Source organism: Gracilinanus agilis, chromosome 2 (genome assembly GCF_016433145.1).
Source record: "Gracilinanus agilis isolate LMUSP501 chromosome 2, AgileGrace, whole genome shotgun sequence".
Lineage (NCBI taxonomy): Eukaryota > Metazoa > Chordata > Mammalia > Didelphimorphia > Didelphidae > Gracilinanus > Gracilinanus agilis.
This window is the reverse complement of record NC_058131.1, coordinates 224,726,220-224,751,080: the sequence shown is the minus strand read 5'-3', so window position 1 is coordinate 224,751,080 and position 24,861 is coordinate 224,726,220. Positions and strand designations below refer to the sequence as shown.

At 35.8% G+C, this 24,861-nt stretch overlaps 1 protein-coding gene across 2 annotated transcripts in view; it reads left to right on the top strand.

Annotated features, from left to right (window-relative positions):
• Positions 1-24,861, top strand: part of BIRC6 (baculoviral IAP repeat containing 6) — a 325,846-nt gene that overhangs the window by 288,167 nt on the left and 12,818 nt on the right. For both annotated transcript variants that reach the window (XM_044663691.1, XM_044663690.1), the window contains exon 72: positions 10,080-10,268. In XM_044663691.1, the coding sequence (XP_044519626.1) occupies positions 10,080-10,268 (189 nt within the window). The remainder of the gene's footprint in view (positions 1-10,079; positions 10,269-24,861) is intronic.

The following is a 24,861-nucleotide window of genomic DNA, read 5'->3' as shown; positions in this document are numbered from 1 at the left end:
GGGGGGGGGGGGCAATACCAAGTCTTGAGCAGCAGCTGCAGCAGTCTCTGAAGATTGAGATCTAGGCAAGTCAGGGCGGGGGGTCGCTCCTCGAAAATCTCAGGATTCTGGATACACAGAAAGGGTCTGCCCTGGTGAGTCAGGAAAAGCAGCGGAGATCAGAGTAGGCAGAAATGTGAGGCAGTGGTCTGTACCGGCAGGCCCGGCAGGAATGGAGTCCAGGTCAGGAGTCAGAAGCGGCAGCAGAGACATTGGCTGGGCACCGGCGTTTTGGTTTTAAAGCCAGAATTGGCTGTCTTGACCTCCCAAGGCGGTTTGGGCTGGACTGGCTAGCTGAGTCCCACGTGGGGCAAAAACATGCCGTCGCTTTTAGCCAAAGCATGGCGAGGAAAACCAGTCTCTGTTTTAATTATTGTTATTGGCCAAAAAGAAAGCATGGCTATCGTTTCTGAAAGGCTATCTGGAAAATTGAGAATTTGAATTCCAAACTTCTGGTTGCCATTATTGTTACGATTAAAAATAATAAAGACTGATATAATAATAGAAATTAGTAGTTTAATTAAAGCCATGGCCATGCTGGTAAAATATATATAAGACCTCGCCTATCTTTTATATTTACCACCAGAGCCCATCTTCTAGCCAGCGCTCAGGAAGGTCAAGAGGCCTTACTTTCGGATCCCCTCCCATTTAAACTGTCCTATGCGTGGGGATGCAGGCGTCCTCTCGCACAAAGAACCAGAAACCAGAAACCCGTTGGACCACGGAAAATGTAGTTTGATAGTCCCCACATGTCTATAGAAAATATATATATATATACTTTTAAATGGCATCTCCCAAATTCCAGTTATACACTTAATGATCTCAACCCACATATATATATTTGAAGAATAGAATATGGAGCGAAGAAGAGGTAAAATACAAAAATTTCTCGTCAAAAAATGAGATCCATTTCCTTTTTAAAACTTGGCCATGATCCACTATGTGAGTACAAATTATTTTTACAAAATAACAGATATATAAAAACAAAGTAGTAGAGTAGACAATGCACATTTCAAATAAAGTATAAAATTCCCAAAATTCACAATAACCCAGTTATTGACAATAGCAAACAAACCCATTATTATTTAGGATTCACATGAGGTTATATATATATATATATATATATACATATACATATAGCCACTTGCTGTGTGATATTTAAAAAACCTATGAACTGATGGATATTTGTCACAGATTCTACAGTTGTAACAATTCTTTCAACCTTAGCAAAAACACAAACCTGTATTGCTCAGGAAAATCTTTTTTGGGGTCTAGAACTTCACTAAGAAATTTGATTTTTCTGGTGGAAGTAAATTAAGCTAAAGAGTTAAAATATTATGCATGCAGGAGCTCTTTTTGGCTTCCTGTTTTATATATAAAAAGTTTTGGTAGGAACTTCTATTTGGTTCTCTACCTTTTAATACAACATTCTTTATAAAATATGTGTATATATATCTGCATATATATTAAAATTTATCATCCATTCAGAAGGCACTAGATATCTAAAGTCATTTCTAAAGACCCCTTATAAAACTACAGTTTAAATTAAGCCATTATATTCTTAGTTTTATAAGCAACATGTGACCTTGATAGTTAAGATGACAAATCCAGGATACATAAGACTCATGGGCTTTTTACAACTTAAAAAAAATTTGTGTAAGTTGTTCTTGGGATTTTTTACAATGGTATGTTCAGTAAAATTACAAGGAAACTATGCAGATAAAGAATCATATAACAGAAAAGATATTAATTAGATTAATACAGATAAACTTTAAAAATTTTTAACCTTAAAGAAATTAGCAAATACAATAATATAAGCAAATGACAAGTTACAAGCAGTGTAGTCAAAAATCCTTTTTACCAATTACAATATATGCTTGTTCACTATTAAGGAAGGGAGACAAAACTCAAAATGTTAATATATTTTTAAGATTCATTCCCCTCCCCAGTATTTATCATCCATTTGCATTTCGTTTGTCAGAGTGAGGGAGAATTCTGCAGAGGATAGTGTAGATGACCTTCATAAGGGGTAAATCAAAAAGCCAAAGGGGTGTGAGATGAATTTCTCCCCTGAATCATAAGATTATTCAAGCTCTCAACTGCAGGGTATTCAATCAACACAAAAATTCCTAGGAAAAGAATTAAGCAGATCCAAACTGCACTTTGTAACTTTACCAACTCAAACTGTTGTTTCAGAGTTTCAAGCATGCTTTGAAACAGCATTATTCCTCAAAAACAAACAAACAAACAAACAAAAAAAAAAACAGCACTGAATGGAAGTTTGTTGCAGATTAAACACAAAAAGGCAAAATCTTGCTGGAGAACAAGAAGGTATTTGCATAGGAGAGAACAGGACAAAAGGTAGAGACATAATCCCAAAAACTTCTATCTACTTCAAATCTACTGATTTAGTCTCTCTTCCCTCAAAAGAAAAACTGCAGAGAAGTCCCCTTCCTGTGGGGACAAAAAAAATCCTGAGTTGCAAGTCTCTCTCAACCAGGAGTCCAGGATCAGCTTAAGATTTCAGCTTAAAAAATGGCTAGAAGGGGGTGTGGATCAATAATCCTGTTTGTTTTTTTTTGTTTTTGTTTGTTTGTTTGTTTTTGCTCCAAAATGTTTTCCCCTTGCTGAAAAAAATAGGATAGACTGGGAAGGGATTGGAGTTCTCACCAGTCCCTTGGAAAAAACAATTCCGATTGGCTGGCTCACAGGTCTGGTCTCAGCAGTGAGGGCTGCAGGCTGGGTGGGAGGAGCTGTAACAGCAGTGGCAGAAAGCAGGCAGCTGGGCAGACATGGCCAGCAAAGAGAAAATGGCTAGAGGGCAGGGCACAAGGAGATAATAGGCCACCCCAGCTCTCAGCTCTCATGCTGGGTGGGCGGAGTCCTGATAAATTTACTAACTTTACTTAAAAGCTATCTTAAAAAAACTTTTGAGAATTCATTTCCCAAAGTGGTCATCCATAATGTGGAGATTAAAATTAATATTCAATAACTAAGATATTATATTTTATAAATTTGTAATAAACTAACAAAAGAGACTAAATAAAAATGGTACTAACTAGCCTGCTCACCAGAGCCAGAGAGAGAATGAGGCGGAGCCTCAGAACTTATACAAATGGGACCACCCAAATGTAAACAAAAGGAAAAGCATTATAGTTAATACAGAAAGGAATTCTGGGCAATGCAGTCTTTAGGGGTTCAAGATTTTCCAACTATACAAGAAGCAGGGAGTGTGATTGTGTATCTAAGAGCTCCAAACAGATTTTGATTATAAAGAGCCAAATAACACCAGATGTAGTAGTCAGTGATTATAGCTAAAATCCATAATATTCATTTTAGTGTTTATACAGGATAGAAAAGATAGTCACATCTAAGTTGCTTCCCACTGGTCCACAGATCATGTTCACCACTAGTAGTATTTAACATGGAGAACAATTTATGTATGTACATAATTGCATATGCCTACAGGGTTGCATATGTATGTAAAATATGTTCTTAAAACAGCAAAGTTTTATCAAAATTCAAAAGAAACCATTAATTTTCCTCAATTTTGTTAGTCAAACATTTCCCCTCTAATTCTCTAATATAATGATATATAACTTGAGTTGCTAGGTTAAAAAGAAATAATTCACATGAGGTTAATTTGTACTGAATCAGATTGACATGACTAAGCTACTATAATCATAATTATTTAGCTTCATGACATTATACTGGAATCCTTAGGCTCTGTTCCCTTTCTTTACCATCCTGCAGTGTTACCAGGCAAACCTTCATTTTCATAGCACAAGAACAAAGCTCTTTAGGAGCTCAGTGGGGAACATTTTTGCACATGTTAAAATGTTTGTTTTTTTTTTTTTTTCACCAACTTATAACCAATATTTTAGTTCTCTGCTGTTTTCAAAGTGGACCACAGGATGGGGAAAAAGCAATCCTTTAGGTTCCTACAAGAAAACATTTCTTATAAACAAAGCAATATCTTTGACCAAAATTTTAAGTTTTTTATTCTGAAATAACAGACACAGCCTGATGTAGTGGATAGAGAACAAGGTTTTTAGCCAGGATTTGATCCATACTGACTGTGGATATATATCCTGGACAAGTTGCCCTTGGCATCACACTAAGATTTTCTGGATGTTCCCTGCAAGTAAAATCACAAATCTGATTTAGTCCCTGTCCCCTTTACTGAAATAAATGTGTGCATCTTTCTAGGCAATTATTTCTAATTTCTTTCTTTTTAAAAAATTTTTGTGGAAAGACACATGGCAATTAACATACCCTATAAGTAGCCCAAGCATTATGCTTATGTATACTGACTACTTTGATATACCAACAAAGGTTTTCACCCACTTTTATTTCAACATAATTTGTTTCTTTTTTCTGTTGTTATAATTGGCTTAAGCAGCATAATTATACAAAATAAGTGAAGTCAAATTTTTTATGGATGAATAAAAAGTGATTAGAATTTTGGGATATTTTTAAAAATTTAATCACACATATGGCATTTTGGTGCAGTGATTTAAAACTACAGTAATGTTGACTTTAAATCCTGTGCCCTTTGCATACTATTTTTTCCAATAAATACACATTAATTCCCATCAGTGGAGTTTCTTCTTTTATTAATCTGTTCTTTTTACTACTCCATCTCTCTATTGAACAGATTTAAAAACATGAAAAACAAATCCCACAATATTTGCCTGCACAAACCAGCAAAATATTTTATCTTAAAGAAAAATGTAGACTACTAGAACTTGTATATTAAATGGATATCTTCCTTCAAATTGGTTATTTTGAAGAAGTACATATTAGAACAAGACTGCCATTCAAAATATTTTAGAACTTTTACAAATTACCTTCACAATCAACTTAAAAATCTCAAAAGGAAATCAAGCCTTATTACACCTCAGTATTAATTAAATGTGGTATTATCTAGTTGAACTATCATAATATTGCTTTGATTTGCCTCCAAATGATACTTGACTATTTACAAAAATTCGATTCTCCTATCTACACGTTAAAAGTTTTGCCACTTAACAAGGATACTGGCAAGAATATGCTAAAAGAAAGTACAACAGATAGAAATTCTCATAATGTTTTTCAATGACCAGCCTTATCTGAATATATGTATGCCATTATCCTCCTAGCCCCAAGCTCCCAGTGGCTGCTTTAAATACCCAGACTATTAACGAATATCAAGGGTAGAGTAAATGGGCAGCAGGAGTCATGAGAAGCTTCTTCCTTCTTGAGGTGCCCTGGGCAGAAACTCTGGTTTCTCAAGATTCTACCCTTTTCAACCAGTAAGACTCTTGAGGAGGGAAATTATCCCATTTTTCCTGCCCAGCATGCTTTACCAGGAATCTTTGATATTAAGGATATGGTATAGACTTCACCCCAGAGGAATGTAGGCACCTGCACCCCTCTTAGAAGGAGCTGTACTCGAATGTGATATTGAAGAACCACTGAATCTGATCTAGCTGAGACTAGCAGTTTCAAAACCAAATATGATCAACCAGTTAGAGTGAAGGGAAGTAATTTGGATATCAGAAGCACCAAGAAACACCTGGCCAGGTGAGTGAATGAAAAGCAGGTTGGGATACCAAACCTGAAACCAGGAAGCTGGCTTCTGTCTGGAACAATCCTAAGCAAAAATCCAAGTCAGTGGTCTCTAGGATGACAATAAGGAAAAACTTTCTGGGCATGTATAAAACCCAGAAACGAAGCTTCTCGGTCAAGTTAGAGGTTATGCATGTTAAAAATATCATGGTGACTTTTTCTTAAGAGTAATTCTTTTTCTACAACATATCTATTAGAAAGAATTTCTTCCATTAACATGATACAAAGCAAAGGAGATTCAGATTTTATTCAAACCTAAATAAAGAAAAGAAAATTTGTTCCAAAAAGATGTTTTCTAAGCATAAAAAACATGAGAACTTTTCCCGTTATGATTCAGACTTTAATTAAAAATTGCAATATGCCCTATGGATAAAAAGTACAAAAAAGAAGTAAGACTATCTTCAGTAGCATAAACATTACTCAAAATCAAAAAATTTATTTTATAGAAAAAATTATGAATACAACAAATGTGAAAAAGCTTTTAGTCAGAAAATAGTACTTCCTAAACCATCAGTCCATTTTAGAGAGAAACCTTATAAATGTAATGAATGTAGAAAGGATTTCACACAAGAAGGTAACACTTACTGATCATCAGACTATTCATGTGGAAGAAAAACTATATCCCTGTAACATGTGTAGAGAAGCCTACAGACATGAGTTTAGAACTTATTGGACATCAGAGAATTCATGCTGGAGAGAAACATAATAAAGCTTTCCATAAGGCAACAAGACTTAATAGCCATCAGAAAATTCATACTGGAGAAAAACGGAAGAGAGTATTTAATGAATGTCAAAATAATACTTATAGTAGAAAGAAACATTATACAGTCAGTCCTCCTTTTCATGGAGGTAAGAAAGTCAAAAATATGAATGTTGATATATTGAACCTGTAGGAAATAGAAGGTTTGGTTCCTATACAATAACTATGAAATAACCCATACAGTGCAGTATACAAAATAACTTGGAACATGAAAATAAAGATAATATCAATATGATTGTATCAATTCTGGTATATTCACTCACTTTACATAATATTCATAACTTGTATATTATGACATAAATCTGCAGCTTTTAAAATGCTGAGCTTGTGATGAAGAAGAGGTAGGTTTGAATCTACCTCAACAATTGTTGATGGTAAAACAGTAGGTTAAAAAATTAATTGTTGAAAATTGTGCATGCAAAGCCTTTAAATTTCAGAGAACAGAAATTTTCATTGGAGAAAACCAGCAGTTCAGATAAATCCTTTTGTACTTAACATAGTTATAAGGTGCCTTTCAGTCCCAAATCAATTTACAGAGTAACTTAATTCTGAAACAGTCTGATTAGTTTGTTAGATTTAGGCTTTTCTTAAAACAAATTTAAAAGTTGAAAAAGAAAGTAAAGAAATGTTTGTTTTTTTTTTAAATCTCACCTTTGATATTTGCTCTAGTCAAAGAGATAGATGCTTTCAGAATAGCATAAAGTCTAAAAATATAATGTAGATAAAGTTTATTAAAGCAATTTTCTTTTTAGTAAATATTTCTAAATATATTTAGAAATTATCTAAAGGAATAGGAAATAATATTTTTTTCCTGTCTAAGTTTTATTTCATAGGAAAAAAAGCACAGGCCAAAATGATGTTTTGGTTGCTCTGCTTATTGCGATTTTACTGAAATTTCATTTTGAAAACTGCAAGCAAACATCATTAGAAAATGTAAGCACCCTGGGGAAGATAGACACTATAGCAATTAAGGAGGAGACAGCTGCAAGATTAAATTGCTTCAGAAAAAATAAAGTACTAAGTGATTTCTGCCTTAAAGATTTCAACTAAATGCTGAGGTCACCCAAAATACTTCAATCACAGCAGAATTTTATTTAAAAGTTTAATAATTTTTAGTTCATCAGAGTTTATTATTTGTTTCCATATCTTGAATGATTTATTGAGGAATATGGTTAAATGTTATTTCTGAAGAATATGCCCATTTTCATTCAGTATGTATAACATTCAATATGTATAACATAACTTTCCAGGCTGATTTTATTTCTGTATTTGGAGCTTTTTTAAGTAAAACATTTACATTTATGGTTATTATAAAAATATATTTCATATATTACTCCATTCTCCCAAAACTTTTTGAATCTTGTATGTAAAATATATTAGCCCCATTTTTACAGATGAGAAAAAAGATGTAATTATCGATCAAATAATTTTCCCAGTACCTCATAGCTAGTAAATAACAGAGGCAAGATACAAAGTTTGGTGTTCTTTCCAGCTATAAAATTTCCAGTTATAAAATAGTTTAATATCCTTTTCCCTACAGACTGTTTATGGATTATGTACAATAGTGAGGACACTGGCCCTTGAATAAGAGAACCTACCTTTTCTGGTGCTAACTCTGAGCTTGGGCAAAATACTTAACCTCCATGAGCTGCAGTTTCTTCACCTGTAAAATGAGAAGTTTGGACTTGATGGCTGCTGAGGTCCCTTTCAACACAAAATCCATGATCCTGGGTACTTTGTTGGCTGAGTTAATGTCAAAGATACATGAAATAAAGTTAAAACCTCATTATAGCATTGTCCATTACTATACCAACTGATGTCAAAAATTAAATCACAACTATGTTTCCAAAAGAGTTAATGTGACATAAAAGCAGGTATTAAGCCTTTTCTCCAACCCACAATTGTTAAATATACCCAGCTCTCAATTTTCTATAATGATAGCATGAAAATCTGGTAAAAAATGAACTGTGCCCTACAAAATAAATCACATTTATGTGGCTATGTGACTATTAAGTTCTGGAATATTAGTCTTTAAAGAATTAAAATTTTGTGTTACCCAGAGGAGAAAGGAGAGATGTATAGTGGTCTTTATAGCTTATTAACCTTTTTTTGAATTGCAGGTAAGAAATGATAGAAAGAATATAATCAAAGAAGATGAAATGAACAGAAAAGGAAGGAAAACAAGGAATAATAGGTTATCCCTCTTATGCTGCCCAAGCACCGTGTACTTAATATTAGTAGATTAGGAGTTTGAGGGAAAGAACATCTTATAAGCTTTGTCTCTCTCTGCCACTCTTTTAGTTAGATGAATAAAGTTCCTTTTAGATGGACGTTGTTTTTATCTTTCATTGTCTTGCACAGTATTTTAATATATAAGATTCTTCATGTTCTTTTATGTGGATTCCAGACTGGTTAAATTACCAGAACTTTGGTTCAGTTTTGAGGGAGGTCATTAATGTGACTTTAAGACATCTCTCTTTGGCACTGTTCTGCTCAACATTTTTATCAACACCCATTTTGAGGATAATAATAACTTAGACAATTGGTATTTTATATTTTACACAATGTAATGTACCCTAATTCTTCCTTCCCTGCTAATAAGTAGGGTCTCAGTTCTCTCTTTCTTTTTGTGGCTAAACTTAAGAAGGTGTTCTACTTTAGGTTCTTCCACTTTCCTCTTGTCCTATAATCCAACTTCTATCATTCCACGAAAATTGCCCTCCATAGAGTTACCTAAATTCTCTTACTTGTCAAATCTAATGGCCTTTTTTTAATTTTCATCTTTCCTTGGTTTATATTAAAGTGAAGTTTTTAAATGAATGAGATTAGTGGCAATTCATGTATCATAGGAAATTATTTTTCCCTATCATAATTAGAAGTTGTTTCTTCTAGTTAAATGGTACATATTTTTTGAAGAACTGTAACACTATGAAGTTTAAAGCGCTAAAACCATATTGCCCCTAATATAATCACATTTTCTTTAAAACACTTACTTTCCATCTTAGAATCAATACTGTATATTGGTTCTAAGGCAGAGGACTGGTAAGGACTAGGCAATTTGGGTTAAGTGTCTTGCCTAGGGTCACACTGCTAGGGAGTATCTAAGGCCAGATTTGAACCCAAGACCTTCCATCTCTAGTCCTGGCTCTCAATCCACTGAGACACCTCACTGCCACCCTATAATCACATTTTTTTTTTAAACCCTTACCTTCTGTCTTGGAATCAATACTGTGTATTGGCTCCAAGGCAGAACAGTGGCAAGGGTAGGCAATGGGGGTCAAGTGACTTGCCCAGGGTCACACAGCTGAGAAGTGTCTGAGGCCAGATTTGAACTTAGGACCTCCCATCTCTAGGCCTGGCTCTCAAATCACTGAGCTACTTGGCTGCCCCCTCTAATCACATTTTGATGGTTCAAAAAGGACCCTAATCTGTTCATTGTAATATGTATTATTTTCACTGTCTTTTACAAATATAGAAATGAAATATTACAATCAATATTTTTAGATACCACATAGAAAGCTTAGTATGTATTCAAAAATATTTCTTATGAAGCTAGTATAATGCCATAAACAATGCAAAATAGGAGGTTTTTTTTAAACTCAAGAAATTAAATCTTTTAAAAAATTATACATTTATGTGCTTATTTAGTATCATCTGCTTTTTCTCCCAGGTATTGGTATCTGTCCAGTCCCTTATATTAGTTGCTGAGCCATACTTTAATGAACCAGGATATGAACGCTCTCGAGGCACTCCCAGTGGCACACAGAGTTCCCGTGAATATGATGGAAATATACGACAAGCAACAGTCAAATGGGCGATGCTAGAACAAATCAGAAACCCTTCGCCATGTTTTAAAGAGGTAGGTTCTATACCTATTAGGGAAATTCTTTTTTCTCATAGTGATGTTCATAGAAGATGGATTCATTTCCAGTATTTATTCATTGATAGCCCTATGTGGAATTTGCAGTGTATGTGATTGTTCAGACTCTCTCATTGGAGGAAAAAGGGCATTTTATGAATTTGAAGGATGAGGTTTAGAACATTTTCTTAGGAGAGCAGTAATAAATTAGGAAAGAATTGTACAGCAAGGCATGCCCAGTTGAGGTTAGACAAAGTAACTTTATAGTGAATCCACTTGGCTTGCAGAATTTCTGCCATGGATTTCAGCAACAAGTGAACTGGAGCATAGATAATGACCCTAGATGACTTAAGGGGTAGAGTTAATACACTCTGCATTAATAAGTATGTTTTGAACCTGGACAAGGTTAAAAAGATACTGAGTCAGAGGTGCCAGTGGACCATCTTGGCAATTTTTGGCAGACTGCTAGTGATTTATAGTTCAGGAGAAAGTTTAGGTCTGGATATATAAATCTGGGAATATAAATCAGAGAAAGTCATTGAAGTTATGGGGCCTGATTGGATCAAAATAAGACCTAGAGAGAGAGAAGGGGAGCTTAGAAATCACGTTTAAGAGACAAGAAATGAATGATGAATCTGTAAAGGAGATGTAAAGGAACGTCCAGGTTAAATAACCAGGAGAGAAGAAATTGTCACAGAATTCAAGGAATAAGAGTATCGACTGAGTTATACCAATTGTTTAATCATCATCACCCATAGCTAACATTTACATAGCTTTTTAATATTTGCAAAGATTTTTATAATTAAGATCTCATTATATTATCACAACAGACCTGTGAAATACATACTATTATCATCTACAAGCTGAGAGCAGGGCAGTTAAGTGACTTGCTGAGGGTCATATAGTGAAGTGAGTGTGCAAAGCTACAGACATGAAATAGGATAAAGTCTGAGAAAGTGCCATTAAACTTAGTCATTAGAGCTCATTGGTAACCTCGGAGGGAGTAATTTCAGTAAAATTATGTGGTCCAAAGCCCGATCATAAGTTAATCAGCAAGCATTTATTAATCACCTGCTGTGTTCTGGGCACTGGGGATTTAAGACAAGAATTAAACATTCCTGATCCTGAGAAATTTTACATTCTTTTTTTTTTTTTTAAATACCCTTACCTGCCTTATTAGAATCGATACTGTGTATGAAGCAATGAGAGCTAAGTGACTTGCCCAGGGTCATATAGCAAGGAAATGTCTGAGGCCAAATTTGAATCAAGGACCTCCCATCTCTAGGTTTGGCCCTCTGCCCACTGAGCCACCCAGCTGCCCCTTAGAGCTCACATTCTTTAGGAATATATATTTTGTGTGTGTGTGTGTGTGTGTGTGTGTGTGTGTGTGTGTGTGTGTGTGTGTGTGTGTGTGTGTGTATGTAAAAGTATATACAGAAGTAATATATTATATACTTTATATACATATATAAAATACATAGGAACTTTGACCAGGACACAGCTTCAGGCACGAGGAAGACTTGATGAAGGATTTGACACTTGAAAATTTCACCTTTAGAGTAAAGCAGAGACTGTGAGAGACTGAGGCAAGAATGGATGTTCTGAACTGAGTTTGACTAACCTGTAGGCTGCACAAAGGGACATGATGAATAATATGGTTTAGAATATAGGCTGGAGCATGGTTGTAAAGGACTTGAAATATCAAACAGGAATTTGCATTTGATCTTAGAGCTTCCAAGTTTAATGAGCCGAGGAGTAAAGATCATTAGCAAGGCAGAGAGAGACCATTTAGGGGGATGCTTCGTAGTCTGGTCAAGAGATGATGAGGATGTGAACTAAGGTGATAGTTGTGGAAACAAGGTGACAAATATAAAAGCTATTGTGAAAGCAAAATTGGCAACTGAGGGTTAAAGTGAATGGGATGGGGCGGCTAATGGCTCTGTAGATTAAAAGCAAGGCCCAGAAATGGAAGATCCTGGGTTTCAAATCTGGCCTCAGACACTTTTAGCTGTATGACTCTGGGCAAGTCACTTAATCCCCATTGCCTAGCCCTTACCACTCTTCTACCTTGGAACCAATATAGTATTGATTCTAAGTTAGAAGAAAAGAGTTTATTTATTCATTTTTAAGTGAATAAGAGCTGTAGTTGTATAGGCAGTAACTGTGTACAGTCTATAAACTTGTTAGTGAAAGGGAACAAACGTAGAGAAGGATGGCAACTTGAGAGGATGACATGGTTGGAAGGTTTTAAGGATGAAGGAGATTTGAGCATGTCTATAAGTAGTAAAGAAAGAGCCATCAGAGAGAAGAATTAAGTTGTGAGAAAGAATGATATGATTAATGATTCACCTCAATAAGGGGAGTCACTTCTTCCTCAGAGATTAGAAAAAAGGAGATAAAGGTGAAAATGGATACTGTTTTTGACAAATAGATTAAATAAGACTTCGGGAATTTGAAATTTTAAAAGAAATTACCTCAAATTTTCCTAGACAAGGAAGAGAAATTAAATGCTTAGAGATATGGGAATGAGGATATTGTAAAGTAGTGGTATCAAACCCAAATAGATACAAAGGTTACTAAGCCATATACATAAGGATCCCCATGGATCACATGTTGATTTAGAAAAGGATATTTTAATATTATCTATGTTCTTTTTTACTTTTATTCATATATCCAACACTTAGCATAGTGCCTTGCACACACACAAACATTAATAAATGTTTATTGATTGATTGGGATTTATTTTGTTACTTATTTCCTAATTACATTTCATTCTGGTTCAAGTTGCACTCTGAAATGGCTTGCTGAGCATATGTTTGATACCTCTGGTAAATAAAAAGACTTTAAGAAAAGAAAATATTGGAATAGCTACTGTGGAGACCTTAAGTGTTTGAGCTATATATTGAATCAAGCTTTATGAGGAGGAGAGGAGGGAAAAGTATATTCCAGTTATGGAAGAAAGCCAGTTCAAATACAATATGAGGAACAGACAGCAGAGTGTGGAAGAGGCAGTAATAGAAAGAGAGATTGAGGTTGCTTATGAAGTGCTTTAAAAGCTAGACAAAGGAATTTCTACCCAACTCTTGAGGCACTAAGGAGCCACTAGAATCTATTGAGTAGGAGAGGGATTTGGCAAGATCTATGTCATAGGGAAAATTGCTTGGCACTTGAATAATTGGAATGAGAAGAGACAGTTGGGAGGCCATTGCAGTAATACATGGAAGAGATAATAAGCATCTGAACTAAGATGGAATAGCTATCATATAGAAAGGAGTCAGATGTTGTGGAAGTAGAAGTGGCCAGATTTGACACCTGATTGAGTATGATGAGGACTAATGTGGGAAGCCGTTCTATGTATTAAAGCCTTTGGAGAAATAGGATCAAATTTAGGGCCTGTTATCTGGATTCCCTATGTGACCAATCCAGGCTGAGGCAGTCTTTGTGTTTGGTCCTGGTCACCTGAGCCCCAAAAGGCTCTGGTACCAGCAGGTAGGTTAATCCAAAATCAACTTGATCCCTCCAAGAGGCTATTAGGAGTCATTTAGAGAAACAGAGTCTATAACAGATATTTTATCGGGATCCCATTACAAAATCATCGGCAAGTAAAACTGTGCGTATGATTTTTCTGCACTGCATGTCAGGAATGCAGACAGAATGGGCCATCTAAGATAAAAATCTGAGGCTCCTCTTTTGACTGAGTTTTGATCCCCACCTTTCTTAGAACTCCTATTGGAAAACTTTGAAGTGGCAGACCAGCATCTACTGAGTTAATGATTGCTCTCCTTGACAATTAAGAAGCCTGAACCCTAACAAACATTACTTAGATAAGTATGGCGCTTTTAGTCTTGACTTTATTTGTCCAGGTGCCTATAATCCTGGAAGATAGAACTCAATAAGTGAGCATCTCCATAAAAATATTTCCTCTCCCAGAATTATCCCTACTAATTGATGGTTGGAATTTGGCCATTGTCTTGGTACTTATACCTTTACTCTTTAGACTTTAATGGGTTATGTATGATCTGTTACCCCTTCATAGCTGTGTTCTTTGTTTGAAACCAGTATATAATAAACTCCCAAGCCCACAGACTTTGGGACAGCATGGGCTAACCACTAGTCTAGTTGTTCTCATTTTCTTTCTCCTGCTTTAACCATCCTATGCCACCACGCCGCTCAGGACCCCAAAAAATCATATAGAGGCATGGCCCCCTATAGACTAAAGAGTCAAAAATAATGCTAACAAGTTTATGAACCTGGGAGACTAAAAAATGATGGTGCCTTCAACAGAGATAGGGAAATTTAGATGAAAAGTAGGTTTGGAGGGAAAATTAGTTAATGGGTTCTGTTTGAAGTGTTTGGAATATTCACAATGCAGCGAGTCTGAAGACTTAAGGTACAGATATGGGAAAGAGTGGTAGGTAAATAGATCTATGAAATCCATCCTCTGCATAGAGATATTTAAACCTATAGAAGCTAATAAGCGAGAGAATTAAAGAAAGAACAGAGCCTGGGACTAACAGAGCCTTGGAATACCCAAAGTCAGGTAGTATAGTATGAATAAAATTTTGAAGAGATCAAGCAGACTACTAGTAGGAGCTCCATGAGTGATGTGGGTCATGAAAATCCAGTAAGGAGAGAGTGGTTAACAATATCAAATACAACTGAGAGGTATAATGCAAGGTGGCTAACAGAAACTTTTGGCTTCTGTAATTTCTGACAGTCTCAAAAAGTCAGTTAGAAGTCTTAGAATCTTCAGAAAGTCAGTTGGAACTTAAAGCTATATATAGAGGTGAAGTTCCAACTGACAGGGCTTTTGCCTTCTGGCTTTCCCTGTGGCTGGAGGATTTGCTTTGGCTTAGCCTGTTAGCTGCGACCTTTTGGCTTGGCTTTGGCCTAATTGCTTCAGCCTTGGCCTGTGCTTATTTGTCTTGGTGAAATTTAAACCCATCTCATTTCTCTGGACCTCTCCCTGATCTCTCCATCTACATTCCCTTACCTTCCCCTGAATTTCCTTTGGGCCCTGGGTAGAAGAGAGGGCTTGGTGATAGAACATTGTGGGTTTTAGTTTCTATAGACAAGTAGATTATCCTCAAATAAGTTACCCTTAGTTTCAGTGATTTAATGAGGACTTTACTTAAAAGGCAGTCAAATCTCCCGACTAGGAGAGCAGACTCAGTCTAAACCTCTCCGCAACCCATCCCCCCCATCACCCCTTTCTCTAGCAACAGTTAGAAAATCCTGAACCTCTTTCCCTCTGACTAACCTGAGATTAATAAATCCCCTTTTTACCTACTCAAAGCCTCTGGTGGATCTTTGTATAGAAAATTGAGACAAGGGCTAAAGAGGGAAGGAATCATTTTCTTTTTATTTCTTGAGAGAACTGGGGGCATCCATCTTGGCAGGAAGTACCTACCTGAGACTTCCTCCTGCCATCAGTTTGATTGGCAGGGAGGGGCCCTCTCGACTCCTCCCTCAAGAGACTTTAGAAACTAACAAGAGAAATCCTCCAGCCAAAACCTAAACATTTCTTACTGGCCCTAGTTTCCTCCCTGTATTCTCTGTCTCAAGCCTCTAGGAATAAACCTGTTTGAGCTGCCCTCTCCTACATACCCCATTTCCTTTATCTCCTATATACCTTCCCTTACCTTCATTCCTCCTTCAATCACCTTATAATCACCTAATATCCCCTTTATCCTTCCTCACACCCAAATTGCCTTGTTGACCCACTCAGATTACCTTATTTACTTCTTGATAACAGAGGTTAAGAAGGATAAGAACTGAAACTAAGATCATCAAGTTTGACAATTAAGAGCTCTTTGACAACTTTGGAAAGAGGAGTTTCACTTGCATGGTGAGCCATATTGCACAGTTAAATGAGGAAGAGGAGAAAAAGTTAAGTAATCAATAGACTTCATTTAAAAAAAAATTTTTTTTTTATCCCTTACCTTCTGTCTTGGAGTCAATATTGTGTATTGGCTCCAAGGCAGAAGACTGGTAAGGGCTAGGCAATGGGGGTCAAGTGACTTGCCCAGGATCACACAGTTGGGAGGTATCTGAGGCCAGATTTGAACCTAGGATCTCCTGTCTCTAGGCCTGGCTCTCAATCCACTGAGCTACCCAGCTTCCCCCCCCCCCCCCCACTCTAATCAGTAGACTTCATTGAGAAAGGGAAAAGAGATGTTGCATCCTCCATTTGGTAATAGAACACATTTCAAAATGTTTACAGGAAGAATAGGAAGAATCATATGGAGTAAAATTTGTGGGGGGATGTTAGCCTGTAGGAAGCTCTCAGGAATGAAATTCTGTTTGTTCTGCATGTTCCAAAAGAGAAAGATTTATGAACAAAGGCCAAAATTTACAAAGAGGCAGATTTCAACTTAATGTTAGGAAAACCTTCCTAATGATTAGAGATGATTAAACGTGAGACTCCTGAAGATTGTTAGTTTCCCCTAACTAGTCTTCAAACAGAGAAAGGCAAGGTGACCACTGCCTAACACAGAGTAGGGAATTTATTTCAGCTTTGAATCAAATTAAATGGCACCTGATGTCCCAGTTGTGGTATTCTATGATTCTTTTGTTTTATAATGTTCTTGAGAATAATTATGTATGTTTATGAGTGGGAGCTATAATAATCAGATAATAGATCTCTTTGGACCCAGAGATCAAAGAAATGCACAGTAAAGATGTGTTCCCCTTTAAGCTTTATTAGCAAAACTTGAGCTATAATAAAACCTTCTGTTCAACAATGAACAAGTGAAACCAGAAATGGGCTAATTCAGGGGGCGGGGAGGAGGAGATTTTGCAGGGTAGGGGTGTAAAGGAAAGAAAGAAGGAGAAAGGATAAAATATCAGCATTATAAGGGTCAGGACCAAAGTTTAAGAAAATGAGGATAAGGTATGATAGGGTGAAGGAACTGAAGCAAAAGAAGGCAGAAGGGAAAGGACTACGTTGACCCAATTACAGAATATAGTTTTATTTCCATAACTAGATTGTATTAGTCTTAGTATGACCTATTATAGGTGTTTTTCCTATGTGTACCTATTCATTTTTTTCCTTTGAAATAAGCCAATTCACTGTTAAAATTCTGTTTAACAGGTATGAATATTCATATAGTCAAGGCTACATATTATATGTTCGATATACTTTAGAAAGATAACTAGAATTATAGGTTTAGAGCTGGAAAGGAAATTCTGAGGTCATGTTTTCTATCCTTCTAAGTTTAAAATTGTGTAGATAATGAAAACTTGTGTCAACAGAGAGAAGAGTGCTAATGATAGAGGTAGGATTCATAGAACTAGTCAGCTTATTGCTTTTGACAAGTAGAGAGGACAACCAGGATTGACTCCAAGATTGTGAACCTTTATGATTACAGAAGGATGATGATGTTCTTAAGAGAAATAGAAAAGTTTGGAGAAGGGAAAGATTTAGAGAAGAAGATAATGAATTTTTTCTGGAGAACTTATTTTGTGATGCTTATAGAGCATCCACTTGAATTTTGAAATTGGGGTTTTTTAATACTTTTGAGTAACATTCATTTTCCCAAATTCCGAAGTGCTGATGAGACAACTTGTAAATATCCAGTCTTTGAATGATTATCTGGGAAAGAACTCCCTATTGAATTTTTTTTTAATGCTGGGAAAACTAGAAAGCAGTCAATGATGTTAAGCTAATGTTTATATAGCACCTACTGTGTGCCAGGCACTGTGCTAATAATAAGCACTTTTACACATATTATCTCATTTGGTCCTCAGATTAAACTTGAGATGTGGATGCTCTTATGATGTCCATTTTATAATTTAGAATACTGAGGTAGATCAAGGTTAAGTGACTTGTCCACAGCCATACACATGCTAGGTGTCAGAGACCAGATTTGATAACATTGAGTCTTTGAGTCTTCAGACCCAGTTTTCTATCCACTGCACCACCTAGCTACCCTTAGTCCAAAACCTTATACTGTATTCCACAATACATTCCAAATAATTTATTATTCCTTCAGTTGTGTCCAACTTTTTGTGACTTCATAGTCCATAGCACTTCAGGCCCTTCTGTCCTCCACTGTCTCCCAAAGTCTGTCCAAGCTCATGTTTGTTGCTTCTTTGGCACTATCTATCCATCTCATCCTCTACTGTCCCCTTGTTTTACCTTCAATCTTTCCCAACATTAAGGCCTTTTCCATTTTTTTTTTTTTATAAAAGTACTTAAGCTTCAGTATTTGTCCTTCTGGCGAGTAGTCTGAATTAATTTTTTTTTAAGTACTTACTGAGTTAATCTCCTTGCTGTCCAAGAGACTCAAAAGTATCACCACAATTTGCAGACATTGATTCGGTGGCACTCAGCTTTCTTTATAGTCCCACCTCTCACAGCTATACATTACTACTGGGAAAACAATAGCTTTGATTATATGGGCCTTTGTCAGCAAAGTGATTTCTCTACTTTTTAGTATACTGTTCAAATTTGCCAAAGCTTTCCTTCCAAGGAGCCAAGTATCTTTTAATTTCTTGGCTCTAGTTAACATCTATAGTGATTTTTGAGCCCACAAATACAGAATCTGACATCACTTCCATTTCTTCTCCCTCTTATCTGCCAGGAAGTGATGAGACTAATAGCTATGATGTTAAGTTTTTTTAATATTAAGCCAACTTTTACACTCACTTCTTTTATCCTAATCAAGAGGCTTCTCTTAATTCTTCCATCAGAGGGATGTCATCTGCATATCTGAGAATCTAATCAGAGAAATTTGATATAAAGATTGTTTCCCATTCAACTGCTTTCCTTCTTATCCTGCATCAATTTTGTCTGTGCAGAACTTTTTCAGTTTCATGTGGTCAAAGTTACCTATTTTTTCTTTTATAATTACCTCTATTACTTGTTTGTAAGAGGTGCATGTCCTGATTCTCATTTTAATTTTTTTATAATATCACTTTTAATATTAATATCATTTATCCCTCCTGGATCACTGCCTTGTCATGGCCCCTTGGTACTTGTGTAGCTCATTGAAACTATGAGCTGTCCACAAGATCTGATCCCTTAAATCTATTCATCATTTGTACTTCATATTAATAAGGGATGTTATTTAGGTCATACCTATACAATATGATGGTTTTCCCTAAGTACTTCAGTTTTGTAGTTGGAAGCTCATGATGTGAGCCACAGTTAGCTCCAGGTCTTATATAGGCTCTATAAACTTGGTTGCAAAATATAGAATCAGTCTGATTTCAATATTTACCATCTGGTGATGTCCATATGTAGAGTCACCTTTTAGGTTGTTGCAAGAGCGTTTTATATGACCAGCAAGTTATCCTAACAAAATTCTATTCATCTCTGCCCTACCTTGTCTTGGGCTCTAAGGCTATAAACTTGCCTGTTATTCCAATTACCTTTTCATTTTATTTCCTACTTTAGGGTTCCTGTTCCCTCTGAGAAATGACATCTTTTTTTTGTTGTTATTTCTAGAATATGTCATAGGTCTTCATGAAACTGTGCAGATAAAATAACGAAAATGTTCATTCCTTTTAACCGAGATCCCATTACTAGATTTCTATCCTAAGGAAGCATTTATAAAGAAAAAGCTCCTATGTACCCAAAAGTAGAACTTTTTTGTGATAATAAAGAATAGGGAATAAAGTAGATGCCTATTGATTGGGAAATGGATAAACAAATTGCAGGACACAAATGTTTAGAATATTACTCCACTGTAAGAAATGATGAAAGTGATGAATCATACACATGAACTGATGCAAAGTAAAGCTAGTAGAGCCAAGAAAACAATCTACACAGTAACTACAACAATGTCAGTGGAAAGAACAAGGCCTAAAAAAATCAAAGATAAAAAATATAGAGTACAGGAAGGATTCAAATGAAGAAAGATGAGGAGACATTCCCAACCCACTTGTGAAGTTGAGAGGTCCATAGTTACTGGACATTGCACATATGTTTAGATTTTTTTCAAGATATATCAGACTCTGACTCTGAAAACAGCTTCATGGGTTACTGAGCCAGAGTGGAAAGGATGTATTTTGGGATTACAGGAGAGCCTGTGCCAACTAAGAACTACACCGACAACTTCTTAGAGCAGTGACAAAATTTAATGGGAGGGGCAGCTGGGTAGCTCAGTGGAGTGAGAGTCAGGCCTAGAGACAGGAAATCCTAGGTTCAAACCCAGCCTCAGCCACTTCCCAGCTGTGTGACCCTGGGCAAGTCACTTGACCCCCATTGCCCACCCTTACCAATCTTCCACCTATGAGACAATACACCGAAGCACAAGGGTTTTAAAAAAAAAAAAAATTTAATGGGTTGGGGTCTACAATTTATGGGGAAAATGATGTAGGCTAAGAGATTAAGTAAACTTTTGCAGGGACAGTGGTTAATAATGATTTCTAAGATAGAGACAATGGATTTAGATTACCTTAGTGGCTCTAAACAGGAGTTTCTGTAGGAGAATAAATATGTAACAATCTAGTCCAGATTCTCGGGGAGATGTTTGACTTCAGTGAGTTTGTATAGAACAGCTAGTCATTTACCAAGTACATCAGGGAGGGGTTTGGGGTCTTCCTGTGAAGAGTGATTCTGGCCAGACCATGGCTTTGATTTTACTGAGTCCTAGTCTCATTACTAGAGGCTACATCTGCTCCTTTTTTATTTAAATTAAACAAATGAAAGCAAGATAAGTGAGGGTATGGTTTGTATGGATTGTGTATGGCTAACAAGCTAAATTCCAATTCTCTTTTGTTAAAGTTCTTTTTGCTTGGAAATGGAGCTTTTGAAATTTCATTTTTAACTAGGGCCTTTTTTTAAGAGTGTGTCTCAGAATATGCTGTGTGTGTTGTCCTTGGCAGACATTTCTCCTTTGTTTTTGTGTGGGAGCTAAGATGACTTCCACTCCGGGGTCTTTTGCTTAGATTCAGGTGGTCCAATCCTAGGGTTATTAAGATTGCCTGCCAGATAAAGCCTTTCCTCTGAGCTTTTTTGCATAGCCTTAGTTGGATTGTTAGGCTTGCTATGGCTTTTGTTGCCTTTTGCCTTTATGACAAGCTTCACTTGTCATACCTTAAGAGAGCTACTCTTATTAGTCCTGATTCTGTTAGCATCCAATTCTTGTTTCCATAAGCCAAGCAAATATTGACTTCTCCTTCACTTATAAGTCAAATTTGTTTTATTTCTAAGTGTCCATGCTATCATGCTGCTAAGAGTTATGTTCTGTTATGGGGTATTATACTAGGGTTTAGTATGTAGCTTATCTTCCTAATCAAATCTGCAATAAGTATTTGGTGTAAGATATTTGTGCTAAATCTTACTAAGTGTGGATCTATTAAGCTTGTGCTATCTTCAGGAAAAATAAGTGTGAGGTGAGATTGAGCTAATAGAAAGGGAAATACATTTTGAAAACTTATATTTGGTACAGAGATTGTATTCAGTTATACATAATATCAGAATACAATACATATACATCATTATAAGTTACATTTTTCAAGGTATCTGAACCACAATAATAGTAATAATTGGGCTAGGGTTAATATTTAAGATTGATCATTCTTAGGGAGGTTTGCCACCTCCAGGAATTGTTTTGCCATGTGAACTATTCTTTTGGCTTGTCTCCAAATCATGGGCTTCAGTTGCCATCTGGATAATTTCATATTCAGCTGTTCCTGAAAGGTTCTTTGCTATGGATGTTCATTTCCTGTGTAAATAAAAACAAAACCTGGACCCCCATATTATAATTCTGGGTTGTTTTTGTTTGTTTGTTTAAATAGATTACTCCAGTTCCTTTTCAGTGATTATACAAATGAATTAACTTAAAAGAGATCCATTGTAACTCCAATTGGCTTTGATTTTACTGGGACCTATTCTCACTACTGGGGGGCTACAAATATATAGATTTCTTTTATTGATTTTCCCCTATTTGTATTATTTTTGCCTTTTAAAAGTATTATTTGTTAACGACTTGGCTTTCTGGGAAGAAATAAGGAAAGAATACTGTGGAAAACTCTGATAATGTAAAAAAAATCAGTAAAAAAGTAATTTAGAAAAATACATCACAAAAACTATAGTAACATTTTTTCAAAGATTATACACTATGATTAGATTTATATCAAAAATGTTTGGTTTGGTTTAATATAAAGGAAACTACAAATATAACAGACCATATTTAATAATAAGAAAAACATGATTATATCAAAGGACACAGGAAAAATTTTAATAACTATTTGTATTTTTTTTAATACTAAAAATGTGAAGAACCACGTGAGGTGGTGAAGTAAAAAAGAAACAATGGAGCTCAGATCCCCTGCCCCCATACCCATTTGGCCACCACAGGTCAGCCACCTGGGAACAAAGGGCTTTTTGTGTATCCTGTCCCCAGGAATGACTTCTCAAGCTTAGGGTGTAAAAGCTACCTCATCCCATCCCCCAAAGAAAATGCTCAGAATTACCCAGGGTTCTGCAGCAGATCAAATGGCCATGACCACTGACCTGGAGAATGTAGTCCTACAGCAGGTGGTAAGGCCTGAAGGACCTGAAGATGTCAAAGAAAGGCATACGGTAAGGTCTGAATTAAGTAAAATCATATGTAAGTGCAGTAATTGAAGAAGTTAGATGATCCCATCCTGCCAGGTATAGCAAGTCACAAGAGGAACATGAAGACTATAATGCAATAGGAGTGGGGGCAATGCTGAGAATTACCTTAAAAGCTTAGAGGTTTAAAGGGGGGAAAAAAAATTATCTCCCTTCTTCCTCCTCATCTATCACAAAATCTTCTGTATGTCTTGCTTCCTAATGTTTTACTACTATCTGGCCTAAATCTCTGCTTCTAACATCCAGTTTCCTTAATTATCTTAGCACTTTGAATTTAGGAACTCTGAACACACTCTGGTACCAACCTGACATAGGTTTTTAGTTAATATTTGTTTTCCTACCCATTCTGACCCTCCCCCCAACAGGAATTTATAAAACCACCTGAGTGTGTTGGCCTTTATTTTGGGTAGGATAGAATACAATTAATGTTATTCTTTTGATTTCATTTTTAGTTGCATTTAACTGTGAAAATCATTTGCTTCACACAAAGTTCCGTAAATGAGTTCAAAAGATTTTTTATTCCATTCTTTACAAAATCAAATAAAAGCATTTTCATACACAAAGAAAAAGATTGTACATAAATGAAATCACAAAATAGCTTACTTTTCTTCATATCTACAAAATAAATGCCATCCATAAGTGTCCCTTCCCCTACCTACATCTCAGAAGATATTGTCCAGGAGGACATGTTCATATAAATTGGCTTTCATGTTTCACCTTTCAGTTCAATTTCTGGAGGTAATATTCACAGTTTATTCTTCCAGCATTAATTCTGTAGCTGTGTATAATGTTCTGGTTCTGCTCTTTCATTATCTTCTATAGTTCTTTTCCATTTTTTAAAAAATCAGTCTGTTCATCACCACTTCTGGCAGTCATTTTCCATCATAATTATATGCCATAATTCATTTAGCCTGTCCCCAATTGATGAACATCCTCTCAATTTCCAATTCTTTACCACCACAAAGAGAGCTGCTGTAAATATTTTGAAACATAGGGATTTTCCTTTTTCTCTGATCTCCTTGGGAAACAGACTCAGCAGTAGTATTGTTGAGTCTAAGCATATGCACAATTTTATAACTCTATGGGTGTGAATCCAAATTGATCTCAAAAGTGGTTGAATCAGTTTACAGCATTAGGGTCCCCATTTGTCCACAACCTCTTCAAGTTTTTGTCATTTTGCCCTTTTGTCAAGTTAGCCAGTCTGATGGGTGATCTGAGTTTTGGTTTGCTTTTCTTTAATCAGCAGTGATTTAGAGAATTTCTTCATATACTTACTTACATACTTTGGTTTCTTCATCTGAAAATTGTCTGCTCATATCTTTTGCCCATTTATCAATTGGGAGAATGGCTCTTTTTCTTATAAATTTCAGAAAGGTTTCAATGTATATTTTAGATGTGAGGCCTCTATCTGAGAGACCATCTATAAAGATTTTCCCCCAGTTTTCAGCTTTCCTTCTCATCTTGGCAGCATTTGTTTTTTTTTTTTTTATAAAAACTTTTCAACTTAATGTAGTCAAAATTATCCATTCAGCATTCTTCACAATGCTCTCCATCTCTTGTTGACTCATAAATTCCTCTATCTATAAATCTGTTTGGTAGTTCTGATTTACTTACGATATCTCCTTTTATGTCTAGATCATCTGTCCATGGTATAAGGTGTTGGTCTATACCTAGTTTCTGCCAAACTAGCTTCCAGTTATTCCAGTAATTTTTACCAAATATTGATTTCTTATTCCTAAAACCTGGACCTATGCTTTTGTCAAATATAAGATTATTATAATCTTTTATTCTTGTTTGTTGTATGTCTGTTCTGTCACTGATCTACCTTTCTATTTTTTAGCCAGTAACAGATAGTTTTCATAAATACTGCTTTGTAATACAATTTAAAATCTGGTAATGTTAGGCCTTCTTCCTTTGCATTTAAAAAAATAATTCTTTTAACTGTGGAAGTAGAAACACAGAAGAAAAACATATGATTGATCACATGGTTCAATGGGTATATGATTGGGGATGTTGACTTTGAAT